Genomic DNA, 17,750 nt, shown 5'->3' with positions numbered 1-17,750 from the left:
GAGCTGCAGCCGCCAGCCTACACCACAGCCACAGTGAGGCCGGATCCCAGCCGCATATTAGACCTACGCCACAGCTCACTGCAACACAGGATCCTTAACGCAGTGAGTGAGGTCAGGGATTGAACCCGCATCCTCACGGAGACTGTATCAGGTTCTTTACCCACTGAGCCACAGTGGGAACTCCAAAATGTAAATCTTGAATGGAAGCATGAGATTCTTTAGATCTGTAGCAAGTCCAGAAGGTCCAGGAGAGGGGATCAGATGGGGTCATAGGGGGTGTTTCTCCTGAGTCCGCCCACCCCCCCAGATGATCATGTTACCTGGGCTTCCTCTCAGCAGTGTAGTGGTCTGGGTGGGGGATGGCTCCCCCTCCCCCAACCCCCATCCTGATCCATCACTCAGGATCACTTCAATGCTGAAGGCTTTTCCAAGACACTTATTTGGGTCCTGGGTTTAGACCTTCGAAGACCATGTGTATCCAACCTGAACTTGGCTGTTCAGACATGAATGGTGAGCAATGAAATATCACCTGCCATATCTGTCAACCAAGGATGTCACAGTCATCAGCGATTACAGCCATGTATGGAGCTGGTGAGCTCTGAGGGGCTCAGGACAAGAAAACCCAGGATGCTGGCCCCAGAGAGCAAGGTGCATATCAAAGGAAAGGTTTCAGGGAGTCCAGACCTTGCATGTTCCCATACATAGAAAAGCATTAAATTCTTTTTTGTTTTGTTTTTTTTTCTTGTTTTTTGTTTTTTCAGGGCCACACCCGCAGCATATGGAAGTTCCCGGGCTAGGGGTCCAATTGGAGCTACATCTGCGACCTACACCACAGCTCACGGCAATGCCGGATCCTTAACCCACTGAGCAAGGCCAGGGATCGAACCTACAACCTCATGGTTCCTAGTCGGATTCGTTTCCACTGTGCCACAATGGGGACTCCAAGAAAAGTGCTAAGTTCTTTAACTTGAGCTCTCTAGTGTTCTTCTATTAACAGTCATCTTTTGTTCCAACCACTTGCTCCTTGTTGCAAAACTCCTTTGTATCCTAGCTCCTCCTGGCCTCCTAGGAGCAGTTTTCTCAGGGTTACTTGAGATGCTGCCTCCTGGGCTTAAGTCCTAGGTTTTGTCCACTGAATACAACATTACTCTCAACTTTTAGGTGGTACTTTCTTTTCCCTCGTACCCTTAGCGTGTGGAAGTTCCCAGGCCAGAGATCAAACCTGTGCCACAACAGTGACCCGAGCCATGGCAGTGACCATGCTGGCTCCTTAACCCACTGAACCACAAGGGAACTCCAGGTTCATATCTTTTAGTCAACAGTGGTCGGGCCTGGTGGTCCCACTGGATGTGTTGGTAGCAGGGGTGGTGAGAGCTCTGAGTGTGGCAGAGGAGAGAACACCCAGAGCTGGAACAGCCTTGCGTGGATGGACTTCCACCCTCTCTCTTGACAGAGGCCCGTCCTTAGGCAGGTTCCTCAAGCAGCCGGGCCCTCCTGGACCTCTTTTTAAAAACTGGGGTCTTGGCACCTCCTTCTAGAGCTATTGTAAGGAGTGGATGAGAGACTGTTTCAGAACGTCGACCCACAGTGGACAACACCTCGACACAGGCCACCCTGTGTTCATGATCTTACCGGTTACCTGCAAAGTTGATTTCTAGCTCTGCCATTCCACAGCTAGTTATTACTCTGGACAGCTCAGGAATGTCTCAGGCCTTGGTTTCCTTGCTCATAAAATGGGTCTTAACTGCTCAATAAGAAGGTCAGTGTTGGGTGTCAAAGGAGGTGATGGAACTCAATACGATATTATTTTTTATTAGGCTTTCATTCCCATATCATACAATTGAGTGGTTTTCATAGAGTTGGACAGCCCTCAGCTCACCTTCCAGAACATTCTGTGACCTTGAAAGAACCCCCACACCCACTGGCAGCCATGACATCACCCCCCTCCACCCGCCCCCAGTCCCTGACCCTGACAACCACTAATCTTTCTGTCTCTGTTTTTGCCAAATCTAGAGATTTCATGTAAGTGGAATTGCACAGTACCGTGTCTGGCTTCTTTCACTCCGCATGAAGTCATCCAGGTTCATCCATTTCAAAGCATGGATCAGTCCCTCGTTTCATGCAAAGAATGAATGCATATCATGGCTGAATAAATTCCTTCACGTGGATATACCACGTTTTATCTATCTGTTCATTAGTTAGGCTGTTTCCACCTTTTGGCTGTTATGAATAATGTTAATATGATTTTATCAATAGCCCAACACCTTTCCACTGTGGGATTTTATTAGAAATAATATTACGAATGTAAGTGAAAATGCCTAGATGTGTGGAAGGAAATGCAATCCCATTCATTTGGGCACAAAATGAGTTTGAGTGTGAGTGTTTGTCTCATCTTCGAGAGCTTGCCTGGTCACGTTCTTGCGCCTGGGAACTTCCTGGTTACCATATGGGATTTAGCCTTTAGGGTTCTGTGTTCAAAGTAAGAAATAGTCTTTGGCAGAAGACAGATCAAACAACATTCGGGATTTTATTTTATTTTATTTTATTTTATTTTATTTTATTTTATTTTATTTTATTTTATTTATTTATTGCTTTTTAGGGCCGCACCCACGGCATATGGAAGTTCCCAGGCTAGGGGTCCAATGGGAGCTATAGCTACTGCCTACACCACAGCCACAGCAACACCAGATCCGAGCCATGTCTGTGATCCATGCCACAGCTCACAGCAATGCCGGATCCTTAACCCACTGAGCAAGGCCAGGGATCGAACCCATAACCTCATGGTTCCTATTTGAATATGTTTCCACTGTGCCACAGTGGGTATTCCGTGCATTCAGGATGTTTAGAACCTTTAGAAAACTGGCTCAGAAGTGGAAGGTGGGTGTGTGGAGTCTTGTTGAGGACTGTTGGGTACCATCTGGGTTGTTAAGAGATGTGGGTGAAACGTAGCCTGGTGTTTGCGCTCGGAAAGCCCCGGGTCTGGAGGGGGAGAACGGGGGAGGTGTGGTGACAGGCTGGGTGGGTGCTGTGATGGCTCAGCCTACAGGGCTGTGGGATGGCATCCTTGTTAGCAAGACTGTGCTGCAGCCATCTGACCCTGCCAATTCTTTCTCCTAGCATGGTAAGACACAAGGACGATGGCTACGCCGAGGAGAAGGATGTGAAGGCCTGTCCCCGGGACTCGGGCTATGACAGCCTCTCCAACAGGCTCAGCGTCCTGGACCGTCTCCTCCACACCCACCCCATCTGGCTGCAGCTGAGCCTGAGCGAGGAGGAGGCTGCTGCAGTCCTGCAGTCACAGCCTCCGGGGGTAAGACTCAGAGATGGGCAAACACGTTAAGGCAGGCCAGGCTGTTGCTTCCTTAAAGAGAAAGACGCAGAGTTCCAGAGACTTCAGCCCTGCCTATAGGGAGCTGGGCTCCTGGTGTGTACCTCGTTACTGTGCAGAAGAATTCTGGAAACTGTGGAGACAGCTCCCAGGAAAAGAGGTTTTCGTGATTTGCTTTTTTGCTCGGTGACCACGGGAAGCCCAGGACTCTGCAGAATAACAGGGTGTCTAGGTAAAGCGGAGGGGCTGCTGGCCAGAGGCCCTGGGCCTGACTCCTTGAGATCTGGCCTTGAGCATGAGCCCGGACCTGGTTCCTCGATGCCCCTGTGGTTTTCCTGTCATTATAAGCCTGGAAACCCTGCCAGGGCCCCAGCTATGCACCTTGGGACTCAATCTCCAAAAGTTCTCCACCTACAGTCTTGTCTGCTCAGGCTGCCACTGTGATCCTCTTTCCCTTGGGTTTTCTCAGTGCTGTCCTCACGAGTCAAAGTCCAATTGGGGTTCTTCAGCTCCCACCTACCCAAGACCAGCCTCATCTTTATTTATTTTTTTTTTGTCTTTTTGTCTTTTGGGGGCTGCACCTGTGGCATATGGAGGTTACCAGGCTAGGGGTCCAATTGGAGCTGTAGCCACCGGCCTACACCAGAGCCACAGCAATGCCAGATCCGAGCTGTGTCTGTGACCTACACCACAGCTCACGGCAATGCCAGATCCTTAATGCACTGAGCCAGGCCAGGGCTCGAACCCGCAACCTTATGGTTCTTAGTCAGATTCATTTCCACTGTACCATGACAGGAACTCCAAGACCAGTCTCATCTTAATCACACCTGCTCCATGACTCTAAAGAGATTTCTCAAAAAAAATGTTATTCAGGGCTTGGTAGGGATATCCTGTGTTGTCCAGTATGGTAGCCACTTGTCCCATGCGGCTATGTAAGTTACATTAATAAAATAGAATAGAGTAAAAACTTGGTTCCTCAGTTGCACAAGCCACGTTTTAAGTGCTCAAAAAGTAATGGATAGGAAATTCCCACTGTGGCTCAGTGGTAACAAAACTGGATAATATCCATGAGGACACGGGTTCTATCCCCGGCCTCTCTAAGGATGCTGTGTTGCCATGAGCTGTGGTGTAGGTCACAGACATGGCTCGGATCCTGCATTGCTGTGACTGTGGTGTAGGCCAGCAGCTGCAGCTCCGATTCAACCCCTAGCCTGAGTACTTCCATATGCTGAGGGTACGGCCCTAAAAAGCAAAAACAAAAAAAAAAACAAAAAAAGGAAAGGAAAAAAAAGTGATGGATGGTGCAAAATAAAGAGCATGTCCCACCATCACAGAAGATTCTACTGGACAGCACTTGGGTACAACATCTATTTCCAAAACGAGGATGACTACAATCGATCACAGTTAAGATAAGACTTGAAATAACACACAACAAGAGATAGAAACTAAGAAATAGATGGAGAGGTGGGGAGAAAATTCCTTCCTTAGCTGACTGAGGAATGTTGTAACAATTGGGTGTAAAAAGAAACTTTCGGGAGTTCCCATCGTGGCTCAGTGGTTAATGAATCCGACCGGGAACCATGAGGTTGCAGGTTCGATCCCTGGCCTCCCTCAGCGGGTTAAGGATCCGGCGTTGCTGTGAGCTGTGGTGTAGGTCACAGACATGGCTCAGATCTGGCGTTGCTGTGGCTGTGGCGTAGGCCAGCGGCTACAGCTCCAATTAGACCCCTAGCCTGGGAAACTCTATATGCCACGGGTGCGGCCCTCAAAAGACAAAAGACAAAAAAAAAGAAAAAAAAAAACTTTCGAGTTTTCTATCAGTCAGAGCTTGTCGGTTATCATGTTTTGACTTATAGGTGAGTCTTTGTTTCTCATCTGACAGAAACAGACAGGACTGGGACCTCTGTTGGAACACGCTCAGGGGTAACAGGCACAGTATTTGATCCTCTTTGTGGAGAGTTCCTTGGCCAGCATGCTGGGTTGTTGCTTCTGGTTTTGGTCTATACAGTCAGGACAGCCTTCTTCGAGGCCCCCTACTTTTTGCAGGTTGAGTCGTCTGCTCCTGTATTTCTGCAAAAAAAAAATCTACAGAGGAAGGTTGCCCATGTTGCTAGGCAACGGTTTCCCTCCCTGCCCATCCCTGCTTCTGGAGTCAGCCCCATCCATTCCTTTTGAGAGCTGGTGGGGAGCCAGTCAGGCAGGGGCGGGGGGGGATTCTCCACCTACCTGATGCCTGGGCAGGACCTGCCTGACGGGATGGGGCAGGCCAAGGGCAGGTGCGAACAGGAGAGGCCACGGTTCACCAAGAGAAGCAAGGATGCTGAAGAGAAGGGAGGGCAGATGTGTGTAAAGGGGAGCAATGGAAAAGACCGGCCCTGGTGGCATCTGTCCTTGCGGGTGCCACCATCTCTAATTAACCTGCAGTCGACGGTGGGGTGAACAAGTGTTTCTGCAAAGAGTCAGAACATCCGTGTTTTTGGCTTTGCGGCCCTTATAGTCTCTGTCATAACCACTCAGCTCTGCCATCGTTGGGCAGACGTGGCCGTGGACAATAGGCAAACCAAAATGCAAGGCTGTGTGTCAGTAAACTTTTTGAAAGTAAGTAGCAGGATGGATTTGGTCCAAAGGCCATGCTTTGCCAACTGCTGACCTAAGGTTGCAGACATTCAGGAGATAAAGCCGAGAAGTTGTTCTCTCCCTGAGTCGGTTCAAGGAGATCCCACCAGTCATAATCCTTTGCACCAGCAGCTGCCTCCCAGCAGCGCTTTGGGGCTTTTGCTCAAGAGGGTCGCATTGAGGAAACATGTGCTTCAGCTCTAGGGTGACCCAGAGCCATTGACTCCCAGAGCTGGCAAAATCTGTGGCTGCTTCCCCATAGGTGCTGTCCTGTCTCCTTACCCGACACCCAATTCCCACTACCCCTTCTCCCTGCAAAAAGTATCCCAGGAGCTATTGACTGGACATAAAGACATGATGATTGGATGGAAAAAATAAAAGGCTATGGAAAAGTAGGAGAGTAGAGAGAAGATATCCAGATGCAGAGAAAGGAGAAGAAAAGAAATGATACAGGATGGGGTCCTTGGAGAGGGTCATATATCCTATATACAGAAGGGACCCAGGATGCAGCCAGGCCACCACACTGCAAGGAGTGCCCTTGGATTTGCAACCTCAGTAGATGCAGCCCTCTGGAGTTGTGCAGTGCACAACCTGCACGACAGCACAAGGCATACTCATCTCTGCAGTGACAGAGGCTGGGATGGTCCCCTGAGATCAGCACCAAGAGGTGGGATGGTATATATATATACATCTGAAGGCATCATTTGGAACCAGAGGGAGCTGTCAGAAAGTGAAGTGTGTCAGGAGTAAAGAGACCACCAGCCTCAGCACTGGCTCTGGTGAACCTCAGCGCACAACTCCCCACCTCCCAAAGAAAACTGCTGTGTTCTGCTCCAGCAGATGTGACCCTGCCTGGTCTTGCCTTATCATCCATTTTCTAAGAGAGGCTAGACATTCAGAGTTTTGTTTGTTTGTTTGTTTTGGCTACACCCAAGGTATGTGAACGTTCCTAAGCCAAGGATCAAACACCCCCACCCCACCCCACCCCTCACCAATGCCAGATGCTTACCTCTAGGCCACTGGAGAACTCCAACATTCAGATTTTAGTGTGGGGGGAAAAAAAAAAAAAAGCCCAAACTTGTGCTTTTTCACTTTTGGCAACAAATTCAGATTTCAATCTTAAATATACCCATGAGCCGGATTAGCCAACAAACTTCTAACTCACCACCAATAGCTTAGCTGTGTGACCTGTGTCTAGAATTTCGGTCTCATCAACCAGGGTGCCCTTATCAGACACAGGCTAGAATGTGTGTAACATGAGCTGTAAAACTCTCACCAGACTGAAAATGGTTCTGCAGACTAAGGAAGTTCTTAGCCTCATGGAGGAGATTCCATCAAAGGGAGAGTAGGATCCTGCTGAAGCCAGTTACCAAAGAAAGGTGTCTGTGGTCTGATGCTCCCCTTCCATGGCAGTCGTGTCCCCCCTCAAGCCACGTGGTTTGGCTAGAAGAGGGGTTGCATTTATGGATGCTGGGGATAACGGAAATCACAGCCCAGGTCCCAGCTTTCTAGATATTTCCTGACTTTGAATTTCTTTTCCTCCTATAGATTTTCCTGGTTCGTAAATCCACCAAAATGCAAAAGAAAGTCCTCTCCCTTCGCCTGCCCTGTGAATTTGGAGCCCCGCTCAAGGAATTTGCCATAAAGGAAAGCACATACAGTAAGTGAGCTTTGGGTGGTTAGGTCCTGGTGAAGTAAGGGCCTCGGGTCTTTGAGCAGCTGGAAAGGGAAAGAGCCTTTGAGACACACGGATGTGGTCAGAGTCTCAGCCTTGTCACTTGTTCCCTGGGTGACAGGGCAGGTAACTTACTCCAGGAGCCTTGGGTTTCTTGCCTGTACGATGGGGTGATAGGAACCTCAGAATGCTGTTGGCAGTTCAGTTAAACAACCCGTGCATGTGTTTGCAGCCTATTGCCTGGCATACAGGAGGGAGCTAACAGAGGGTGGCTTCCTCGCCACCTTCCCAGTTATGCAGGGCGTGGTCCCCAGGTTTGCTGCTGACCAAGCTGTGGGCAGGATACACAGCGAAGACTCTCTCTGGGCTCTCACACTAAAGCGTGTGTCTGCACAGCTCTGTGAAGAGTCCTGGCATGGACCTGTCCCCTCTGGGCCGTCCATGTTTAGTCCCTTATGAAAGGCAGCTGGTCACAGGCAGAATCAAGCCCTTTGGAAAAACTGCCCGCCTGAAGATTTGGAGGGATGGTGGTGTTCTTTCTGCTGATCCATGGCCACTGCAAACGGGACGTCTCGGAAGGCCAAATTTTCAACAAAAAAGGGAAGACACTGTCCCAGTGTCCTGCCAGCCCCCAGCAGCGATCAGAAGACAGACGTACACCTCAAAGGGAAGGCTTCATTGAGTCACAGACGATCAAGCCACGGTGTGAAGGCAAGTTGGGATGCCCGTCAGCTGTTGGACAGATAATAACGACCTGATTCTTTTTTTTTTTTTTTTTTGTCTTTTCGCCTTTTCCGGGGCTGCTCCCGGCTAGGGGTCGAATCAGAGCTGTAGCCACCGGCCTACACCAGAGCCACAGCAATGCGGGATCCGAGCCGCGTCTGCAACCTGCACCACAGCTCACGGCAACGCCGGATCCTTAACCCACTGAGCAAGGCCAGGGATCAAACCTACAACCCCATGGCTCCTAGTCAGATTCGTTAACCACTGCGCCACGACGGGAACTCCATAACGACCTGATTCTTACTTGCTTCTTGGTTATAATCTGAGCAGGCCTCAGCCCCTGTCTTTGAAGGAGCTGGAGGTACTAAGGCCAATTTCAAGGCCCACGTGGGCTTCCACTCAGCCCAGGGCTCATAGTCTTGCTGAGCCAAACAACCATTAGCTGAGTCTGGAGAAAATGTCCTGGCAGCAGTAGGACCTGCAGCCTCAGGTCAGCTGGGAACACCAGTCCTGTCATGCTTTTCCTCCAGACCTCTCCCAAAGTTGCTGGCATCAGGGAAAAACTTCCACGTGCAGAGACACCTAAGCAGTCCCTGAACCTGGTCAGTTTATTTACATTTAGAAGGGAATTAGAAGGTAGATGTTGGGAGCCCCGGCGTGGCTCACCAGTAACAATCCCGAGTAGTATCCGTGAAGACACTTGTTCAATCCCTGGCCTCCCTCACTGGGTTAAGGATCCTACATTTCTGTGGCTGGGGTGAAGGCTGGCCGCTGCAGCTCTGATTTGACCCCTAGCCTGGGAACTTCCATATGCCTTGGGTGCGGCCCTAGAAAGACAAAAAAAAAAAAAAAAAAGGAAAAGAAAAAAGAAGGTAGATGTCAAACCTGCCATCTTCAAGACAATGAATTAAATATCAAGTGAAAAAAGGCGATCCTGAGTTGGTTCCTGAGAGTCAGCTAGCCGAGAAGTAATACATCTAAATGGTCTTTAACCCCCTTGCAACATCCAGAGTGAACCATGAGCACATAGCCTGGAAGTCCTTTCTTTCCGTCCTGCAACAGGCACAGTTAGTATTTGTCCTTTAAACGTTTCTTGCTGTTCATCTGTGGTCCCTCCGGCCTGAAGATTCTTTTCCTTTCTATTTTGTGAAGACCTTTGTCGCGTCCCTCATCCCCTCCAGATGACTGAAAGTGACTGAAAGGAGTTCCCGTTGTGGTTAACGAATCCGACTAGGAACCATGAGGTTTCGTGTTCAATCCCTGGCCTCGCTCAGTGGGTTAAGGATCCAGTGTTGCTGTGAGCTGCGGTCTAGGTCCAGGTTACTCTCTCTTTTAAAAATGGCAGTTCTGGAGTTCCCGTTGTGGCTCAGTGGGCTGAGAACCTGACCAGTATCCATGAAGATGAGGGTTCTATCCCTGGCCTCACTCAGTGGGTTAAGGATCCAGTGTTGCCACAAGCTGTGGTGTAGGCCGGCAGCTGCAGCTCTAGTTCAACTCCTAGACCGGGAACTTCCATATGCCGCAGGTGCAGCCATAACAATAAAAAATAAAAATAGCAGTTCTCACTGCTATCCTTCTGGGGTAGTACAGTTAACGTCCATTTTACAGATGAGAAAAACGAGGCCCAGAGAAGTGAACCTGCCCTAAGTGGGTTCCCTTTGACTTACCTCGCTAAGTTGGGTGCACATGTATGTGTGTTTCTGTGTCTGCCTGTCTGTTGGCCGTGCTGTAGGTGAAGAGATCTAGATGTGTTTGGGGGGCTCCAGAAATCATAAGCAAAGCAGTACAACCTAAGCGAGCAGTAAGCCAAATAAATGAGGCTGTGCAAGGAGGAGAAACTCAGCTGATGGAGGAAATGAGGGGACCCTCAGGCCGCTGAGGCAGTTTGGATTGTTTCTGGGAAAACAGCTGCATGGGTGGCATTTCACCCAAGATGGTGGCCTGGGGGTGGAGAGTTGACATCAAGCCACACACTGTCCCATCATTTGTGGGGGTGGCACAGCATCATGCCAGAACATCTCTTCTCATGGAAGCCTGCAGACTGGGTGGCAGTGGTGGGTGTGGGCAGGGCTCTCTAAGGAAAGGAATTTTAGAATCCTTCCTGCTGAACTGAACCCAGAGTTGATTTTTCAGGAACCTCGTGTCATCCTCCCCCAAGCTGCACGTTCCTTCTGTCTTGTGTCTTTACCAGAGGGGGCCCGTTTGGGCAAAGAGGACTGTGACCTAGGAGGTCCAGCCCAGGCGGTCAAGGGCAGCAGGGGCCTTGGGCTCCGCCCCTTGTGCGCTGATGGCCTCTCACTCCAGCCAGTCTGGCCCTTGATTCCGCCCACCTTTCCATCCTGAACTTTAAAAAAAATAGTTGTGGGGGGAGGGAGTGGGATGGACTGGGACTTCGGGGTTAGTAGATGCAAACCATTCCATTTAGAATGGATAAGCAATGAGGTCCAATCTTTTGCGATAGAACATGATGGGGGAATGAGATGAGAAAAAGAATGTATATATATGTATGCCTGGGTTGCTCTGCTGTATAGCAGAAATTGGCACAACATTGTAAATCAACTATAATTTAAACACACACACACACACAAAAATATAGTTGTGCAATTTGAGTCTGTGCTGCTCTGTTTACCAAGCATTGGAGCACATGCTCCAGATGAGTCAGGGGCTGAACTTCTAGGCCCTTCTCTGGCCTGTGTCTGGCTTCCATGAGTCCTCGCACAGCTGGTTCCAATCAGCTGTGCATTGGCCGATTGGTGGCACTGAGTTGGTCCTGCCGAGCAGCAGGCAACATCAGAGGGCCTTTCCTTTCCCAGGATGCTCGTGGGGACACTCAGCTGGTTTCCGAAATCTCTCTTTTCCAGCCTTTTCCCTGGAAGGCTCAGGAATCAGCTTTGCGGATTTATTCCGGCTCATTGCTTTCTACTGCATCAGCAGGTAAGGCCTCCTCGTCTCCTGATTTCAGGCCCCCGCTTGGTGCGTGCAGTGTAACCAGCCCTGGCTTTCTTGATTCAAGCCAGGCAGAGGGCTCTGGGGGGCTTGTGCCTATTGGATGACCCTGGAAAGATTGGCCCCTGGGGTGAAAGGGTCACCAGGTCCCCTGTGTCAGGCTAAAGATCAAAATAACTCCCCCAGCCCCTCCAAATATAAGAGCTCACACACACATACACACATACACACACACACAGAGAGAGAGAGAGAGAGAAAGGCACCAGTGATGCATATCTGCAAATGTTCAAAGGTCCCTAATAATGTTTTTGAAAACTCCCCAGACTGGGAGTTCCCATTGTGGTTCAGGGGGTTAAGAACCCGACTAGTATCCATGAGGTTGCAGGTTCGATCCCTGGCCTCACTCAGGGGGTTAAGGATCCAGCATTGCTGTGAGCTGTGGTGTAGATTGCAGATGTGGCTTGGATCTGGCATTGCTATGGCTGTGGCGTAGGCCTGCAGCTATAGCTTGGATTCAACCCCTAGCCTGGGAACTTATGTCTGTCACAGGTGGAGCCCTAAAAAGGAAACAAAAAAACTCTCCAGAGGATACAGGTCATTCTAGAAATTCTGGTTCCTTCAACCAGCCCATAAATCTTGCATCCATCTCCTTTAGACCCACTGGGCGCTCCTATTCTTTTCATAACTAAAGCGGCTATCTTAGCCTACATGACGTTATGCCCCAGATCCTGAAGTTAATGAGTGTCAGGAGGGTGCAGGTTGGGGGTGGCTTTCCTCTTTCTTTCTCTCTTGTTAGCCATCCCAGTTTTTCAAATCCAAGGTTCTTGCTGTGAGTCAGGTTTGAAACTCATTGTCTGCAGAGGTCAGCCTCGCCTCCTCTTAAGTAGCCAAGTTCAGTTGGCCCTCTTTGTTTTTCTGTGTGTCTGTTGTGGCCGATAGAGCAGACGGATGTGTGTTCCTGGGGTTGTCTGCAAAGATCATGTCTCACACCCGTCACACTCTTCAGCTGAGAAGCTTATTTGGGATCAGTTTATTTTGTGTTAATTTAAGGGTTGGGTTATTTCTCAAACATTGAGTTTGACATTTGTTGCACCTGTTGGACTAGAGCCTTGGTGGGGCCGGCGGGGAGACGACAGGCACTAAGTGTTCACTCCTAGAGGTCCCCAGGCCAGGCCAGCAGGAGCCACAGTCAGTGGCCTGATGGGGGAGGCAGTTTCAGAGGGGGAGCCCAGAAGGAGGAAACAGGGGCTTCGCCTCCAATGGGGCCAGGGAATATCCTGCAGGGGGCGCCACCTGCCAGGGTGTGGATGAGCCCTAAGCCAGTGCAGAAGGCCCCCCACCCTCCCTGGGATGCACACCTGATCCGCTGTGAGCCCTGGGAGGGACTTGCAACCCCCACATGTCAGTTAGAGGTGAGGTTGGCCAGTTTTTACACTTACAGTTTGCTTCTTGATAAGCGAGCTGTTGTTATAAAAGATGGCCCGACCTATAAAAAAGCAGGATGTGGCGGCAGTTTAGGAAAGATGGCATCTCTTCCCCCGGTGGGCATGATAGGCTGGCGGGTATGGCTGTCCAGGCTCCTTGATGCCCAAAGGGAATAAAATACATAGAAGCCTTGGAACCTTACAAAGCATGATGTGAACATCAGGTGCTCACAGGAAAATCCCAGCATTGACATTTTGTGATTAATAAAGTTAGCCTTGGAGTTCCCGTTGTGGCGCAACAGGTTAAGAACCCAGTTAGTATCCATGAGGATGCGGGTTCGAGCCCTGGCCTCACTCAGTGGGTTAAGGATTTGGCTTTGCTGAGAGCTGCTGGTAGGTCACACATGCGGCTCGGATCTTGCATTGCTGTGGCTGTGGGGTAGGCCAGCAGCTGTAGCTCCAATTCTACCTCTAGCCTGGGAACTTCCATGCGCCACAGGTGTGACCAAATAAATAAATAAGTTCAGTCTTATCTTCTTTAGAAATACATCCTATAGGGCGCAAAAGTATTTTTAAAAATAAATCTAGATCATGCATGTACTAAAACTCTTGAGTGAGATGTTTGTTCCAAAGATGGCTTTATTTCGTCTGTCATGCAAGTTTTAGAATCCAGGTGCCAGTGAGAAGGAAGACCCCTTTTGTGCGTGTGAGGACGAGGTGCCATGACGTATCCTTGGCTGGCCTGGTGGGACAGGACTCATGTACAACATCTAATTTTCTAGTAGTTCAAAGCCTAAAACCACCTATTAGTGAATGACAGGTGTGGTTTCCTGTCACCTCTGTCATTGAGAAACACCAAAACCAAGCATGGAATGTTTAGGCTCTACGTACTCTACTGGGCAAAGTAAAACCTTAAAATAAACGCAGGATGGTTTCGTTCTATGTGGCTCTTCCCCCACATCATCTAAAGAAACTAGGTTTTCATTAAGGCAGTACAGCCATGGAAACATATATTTGCACGGTGCTTTGATGTTACACAGCTCTGCTTCTTGTGAATCTTCATTTATGACTATAATGAGGGCCACTGCTTCTTCTGTGCCAGGTAGCAGCTCTTATACAAAGGCTGCTGTCCGCTGAGGCTTCCCCTGCACCATCCAGAACAGATACAAGTAGGCAGTTGGAAAGAGGGGCTCGGAGGTGTAGGGGCAGATGGAAGGATGTCCTGGAAGCAAGAGGGGATGCGGGCTTGACGCCCCAGGAAAGAGGAACCTCCCGACTGCCAACTCCTAGCATTATGTGAGCCCACATGACACTGTGACACTTTATTCATGTTTTGCTCTTTTCATCTACCTTACTAAATTGTTATTCATTGTCACCAGCTTCAAGGCTTCCAAAATTCTCCAGTCGTTCAGATTTAATCTGAGTCAAATGTTGCCTCATCTTACTGTAAACAACTAGTTGTTTGTCATAGTTATTTTCTTCCCTGGAAATGTTCAGGGCATCTTGTAAAGACAAAACACAGGCAGGAGCTCCAAGCTTTGTCCTCACACACGCCACCCCAGCCACAGAGGTCTCCTTGCTGTTCTTTATACACGCCAGACCCTCTCCTACCCCAGGGCATTTGCACCTGCTGCTTCTTCTGCCTGGAACATTCTTTCCTTCCTAGTTTACTCCTTGGCCACCTTTAGGTCTTTAGTCAAATGCCCCCTGCTCCTGGGGCCTTCCCTGGCCAACTCTCTTACTTGAACCCTCTTTCTTTTTCCCCTTTTGTACTTCACTTGTATCCGTGGCACACGTCCCCTTCTCATATGCTGTGAGTTGCATATTTGTTCACTGTCTGCTGGTGTCCTCTGCAGTGAAGCTCCTTGCAGGCAAGGACTTTGTTTTGCTCCCAGCACCTGGAACAGTGTCTGGAACATCATGGATATCCATAGACTTTGCCAAATGAATGAATGAATGAATGAATGAATTCTTTGTAAGACCAATACCACCACTAAAAAAAGTAAGCCCTTTTCTGATAAGTCACCACTGTCATCGCATGTTCACTCATTCATTTATTCAGAACACACTCTCTCCCCATCTGTATCAGGCACGACCCAGTGCCAAGCCCCGTGGGGATTTCATCAGTGCTTAGAGCATGATCCTAACCCTTGTGTATGAAGATGAGCAAATGTTTTTTAAGTCCACCTTTGCCCTTTTGGAAAGAGCAGGAGGTCATGGTCCACATGATTACTGGTGGTGATGCTATGCCCAGACTGAGGCAGGACCCTGAGGCCAGGTCAGCTCCTTCCTCTTAGTCCTACTGGTCTGTGATGCTGCAACGTGAATGTTTCCTTGTCGAATGTGGCACCATGCTGCTTGGGGAGAGTTGTTGCATGAGGTCTTTAGAGCTGCCTCTGGCTCAAAGCACAGTCCAGGGGCAAGGCAGCAGCATGGCTGGGGAGCTTGGCAGAAATGCCGAACCTCCAGCCTTCCCCAGACCTCCTGAGACAGAGTGCAGTATCCCAAGACCCCGAGGACTCAAGTGCACCTCACAGGTAGAGAAGCACCAGCTTAGGACTCAAGAGGAAGTTCTGTCTCCAGCACACAAAGGACAGTGCATGGCTCCAGCTGAAAGATTTCACAAGTTCAACAAGCAAACGTTCCTTGAGAACCTGCTGTGTGTAAGGCAGTGAGATGATACACCTTGGTTAAGCATCCCGCATTCCTGCCCAGAAACTCCAGACCCAACCTTCAGAGTGTCTAGCAAATTGGTACCTAATGTTTTATTGGTATGACAGATCCACCAGCCTAGTTGGTGATTCTGATATTAACTCAAGAGATGGTTTAGCTACCCAGGAAAGCGACTTGGTCCTCGCTGCAGACACAGACACCACGAAGGGTGATCTCGGCTTGTCCTGAGTGTGTTAACACAGGCAGGAAGAGTGATCCCATAGTCCTGTCATCACTCAAGACAAGTTCTGGATGTGGTGTCTACATAGGACATTTTAAATAGTTTAAGTTATAGACAAACAAAGACCTACTTACAGCCCAGGGAAGTATATTCACTATCTTGTAATAATCTATAATGGAAAGGACTGAAACAGAATATGTCTGTGTGTGTGTGTTTCTGTGTGTTTATATATATATAAATGGAATCACTTTGCCATACATCCAAAACATTGTAAATCAACTATTTTTCAATAATAAAATACAATAAAAATGAAATAAATAGTTTAAGCTAAAACATCCCAGAGTTCCCATTTGGCACATGACATCAAGAACTTGACTAGTATCCATGAGGATGCTGGTTTTATCCCTGGCCCCACTCAGGGGTTAAGGATCTGATGTTGCCATGAGCTAAGGTGAAGGTTGCAGAGGTGGCTCAGAGCCCACACTGCTGTGGCTGTGGTGGAGGCCAGCAGCTGCAGCTCCAATTCAACCCCTAGCCTGGGAACTTCCATATGCCACTGGTACGGCCCTAAAAAACAATAAATAAATAAATACGTAAAATAAAATAAAATAAAATACTCTAGGAAAGAAATGAAAGTGAGAAATGGAAGCAAGTCATGTAATACATGTATTCTCTTTTTTTGAAAAATCAGGGATGTCCTGCCATTTACCTTGAAGTTGCCTTATGCTGTTTCAACAGCCAAGACTGAGGCTCAGCTTGAAGAACTAGCCCAGCTGGGACTAAGTAAGTGGGGGGGCCCCCGCCCGGTCTCTTGAAATGAACACGTTGAGCAGAGCCAGTGTCAGGCTGGTGGGAGACACATCGTTACATCAAAAAGTAATCCTTACCTCCTTGGCAAAACTCCCCGAGACCTCTGAGTCACCCCTGAGAGCCTTTCTCTAAGTCAGACGTTGAACCAGCTCTCAGAGGCGGGAGCCAGGTTCACCTGAGTTGCCCCCAAATTCTTCCTGGCATCACCTGTCAATGAGTTTGAGCTCCCCAAAGTGTCCATGTAGGGTGATCTGCATCCTGGGTCATGTCTTTCTGTGGCACCTTGCCAAGGAAGGCGGGGCCTGGTGGATGGAAAGTCTGGCACTGGCATCTTCCCCCGGTAGGTTTTATCCCAGGGGAACACGAGGTGCTGGCGGCACCTCTGTGCTTTGAGGAATCGACAGCACAGGCCTCCAGAGGAACATCTGTCTCACTTCCTCTCTCACTCAGTTCCTGCCCTGCCACATCCCTTACTCTGCTGTACATCCTCGATGCAGCCAGCTGGGCACTCGCTTCCCCTCCTGGCCCTTTGCTGAGGCCCCCGAAGCCCAGCGTCATGGATGCAGGGACTCGCCTCGGGACATAGGACTCCCCCAGTTTCTTTGTCCCATTGCCCTGGGGAACCTGTGTGGGCTTAACTTTTGCAAAAATGTTCCCCTTCTCGGAGGGAAAGGGGAATTCTCTTAAGATTTCAGGCCTTCAGGAACAACTAGGCCATGGTCTTTTTTATTTTTTTTTTTATTTTTTTATTTTTTTTTTGCTTTTTAGGGCCGCACTTGTGGCAAATGGAGGTTCCCAGGCTAGAGGTCAAATTGGACCTACAACTGCTGGCCTGTGCCACAGCCACAGCAATGCAGGATCCAAGCTGCATCTGCAACCTACATCACAGCTCACGGCAACGCCAGATCCTTAACCCACTGAGCAAGGCCAGGAATCAAACCCGCACCTCATGGTTCCTAGTCAGATTTGTTTCTGTTGCGCCACAACGGGAATTCCATAGAACTGCCATAGTCTTTTGAATGGCAGTTTGGGATTCTGGATTCAGGACCAGGATTCCCATCTCCTAGGAAACCGTGATACTTGACCCAACAAATAAAAAATCTATGTGTTACTCCTTTGGCAAGATTTCCTCTCAATCTGAGGAACTTGTTTTGAAACAGGTGCCATTGCCAAGGGAGCCCATAAAATTTTGTAGGGAAGCCTGGAGGTATATTCACAGTCAGCTCTGAAATTTGGATGCATCTGTGTTGAGTGAGGCCTGTCTGATGGGCCATTGGGTTGCAGGACTGGGAAACAGAATCCTGGTAAAGCTATCAGGGCCTTGTAATGTCCCCA

The 17,750-nt window shown here is 49.1% G+C and overlaps 1 protein-coding gene across 12 annotated transcripts in view; it reads left to right on the top strand.

Annotated features, from left to right (window-relative positions):
- Positions 1-17,750, top strand: part of RIN2 (Ras and Rab interactor 2) — a 256,317-nt gene that overhangs the window by 207,939 nt on the left and 30,628 nt on the right. For 10 of the 12 annotated variants that reach the window (XM_047771604.1, XM_047771607.1, XM_047771605.1 and 7 more), the window contains 4 exons: positions 3,118-3,310; positions 7,493-7,604; positions 11,156-11,276; positions 16,297-16,388. In XM_047771604.1, the coding sequence (XP_047627560.1) occupies positions 3,118-3,310; positions 7,493-7,604; positions 11,156-11,276; positions 16,297-16,388 (518 nt within the window). The remainder of the gene's footprint in view (positions 1-3,117; positions 3,311-7,492; positions 7,605-11,155; positions 11,277-16,296; positions 16,389-17,750) is intronic. The other 2 variants (XM_047771602.1, XM_047771603.1) reach the window with 1 other exon arrangement.

This window comes from Phacochoerus africanus, chromosome 3, assembly GCF_016906955.1.
Source record: "Phacochoerus africanus isolate WHEZ1 chromosome 3, ROS_Pafr_v1, whole genome shotgun sequence".
NCBI lineage: Eukaryota > Metazoa > Chordata > Mammalia > Artiodactyla > Suidae > Phacochoerus > Phacochoerus africanus.
The sequence above is the reverse complement of the archived record's forward strand: the minus strand, read 5'-3'. Positions and strand labels throughout refer to the sequence as shown.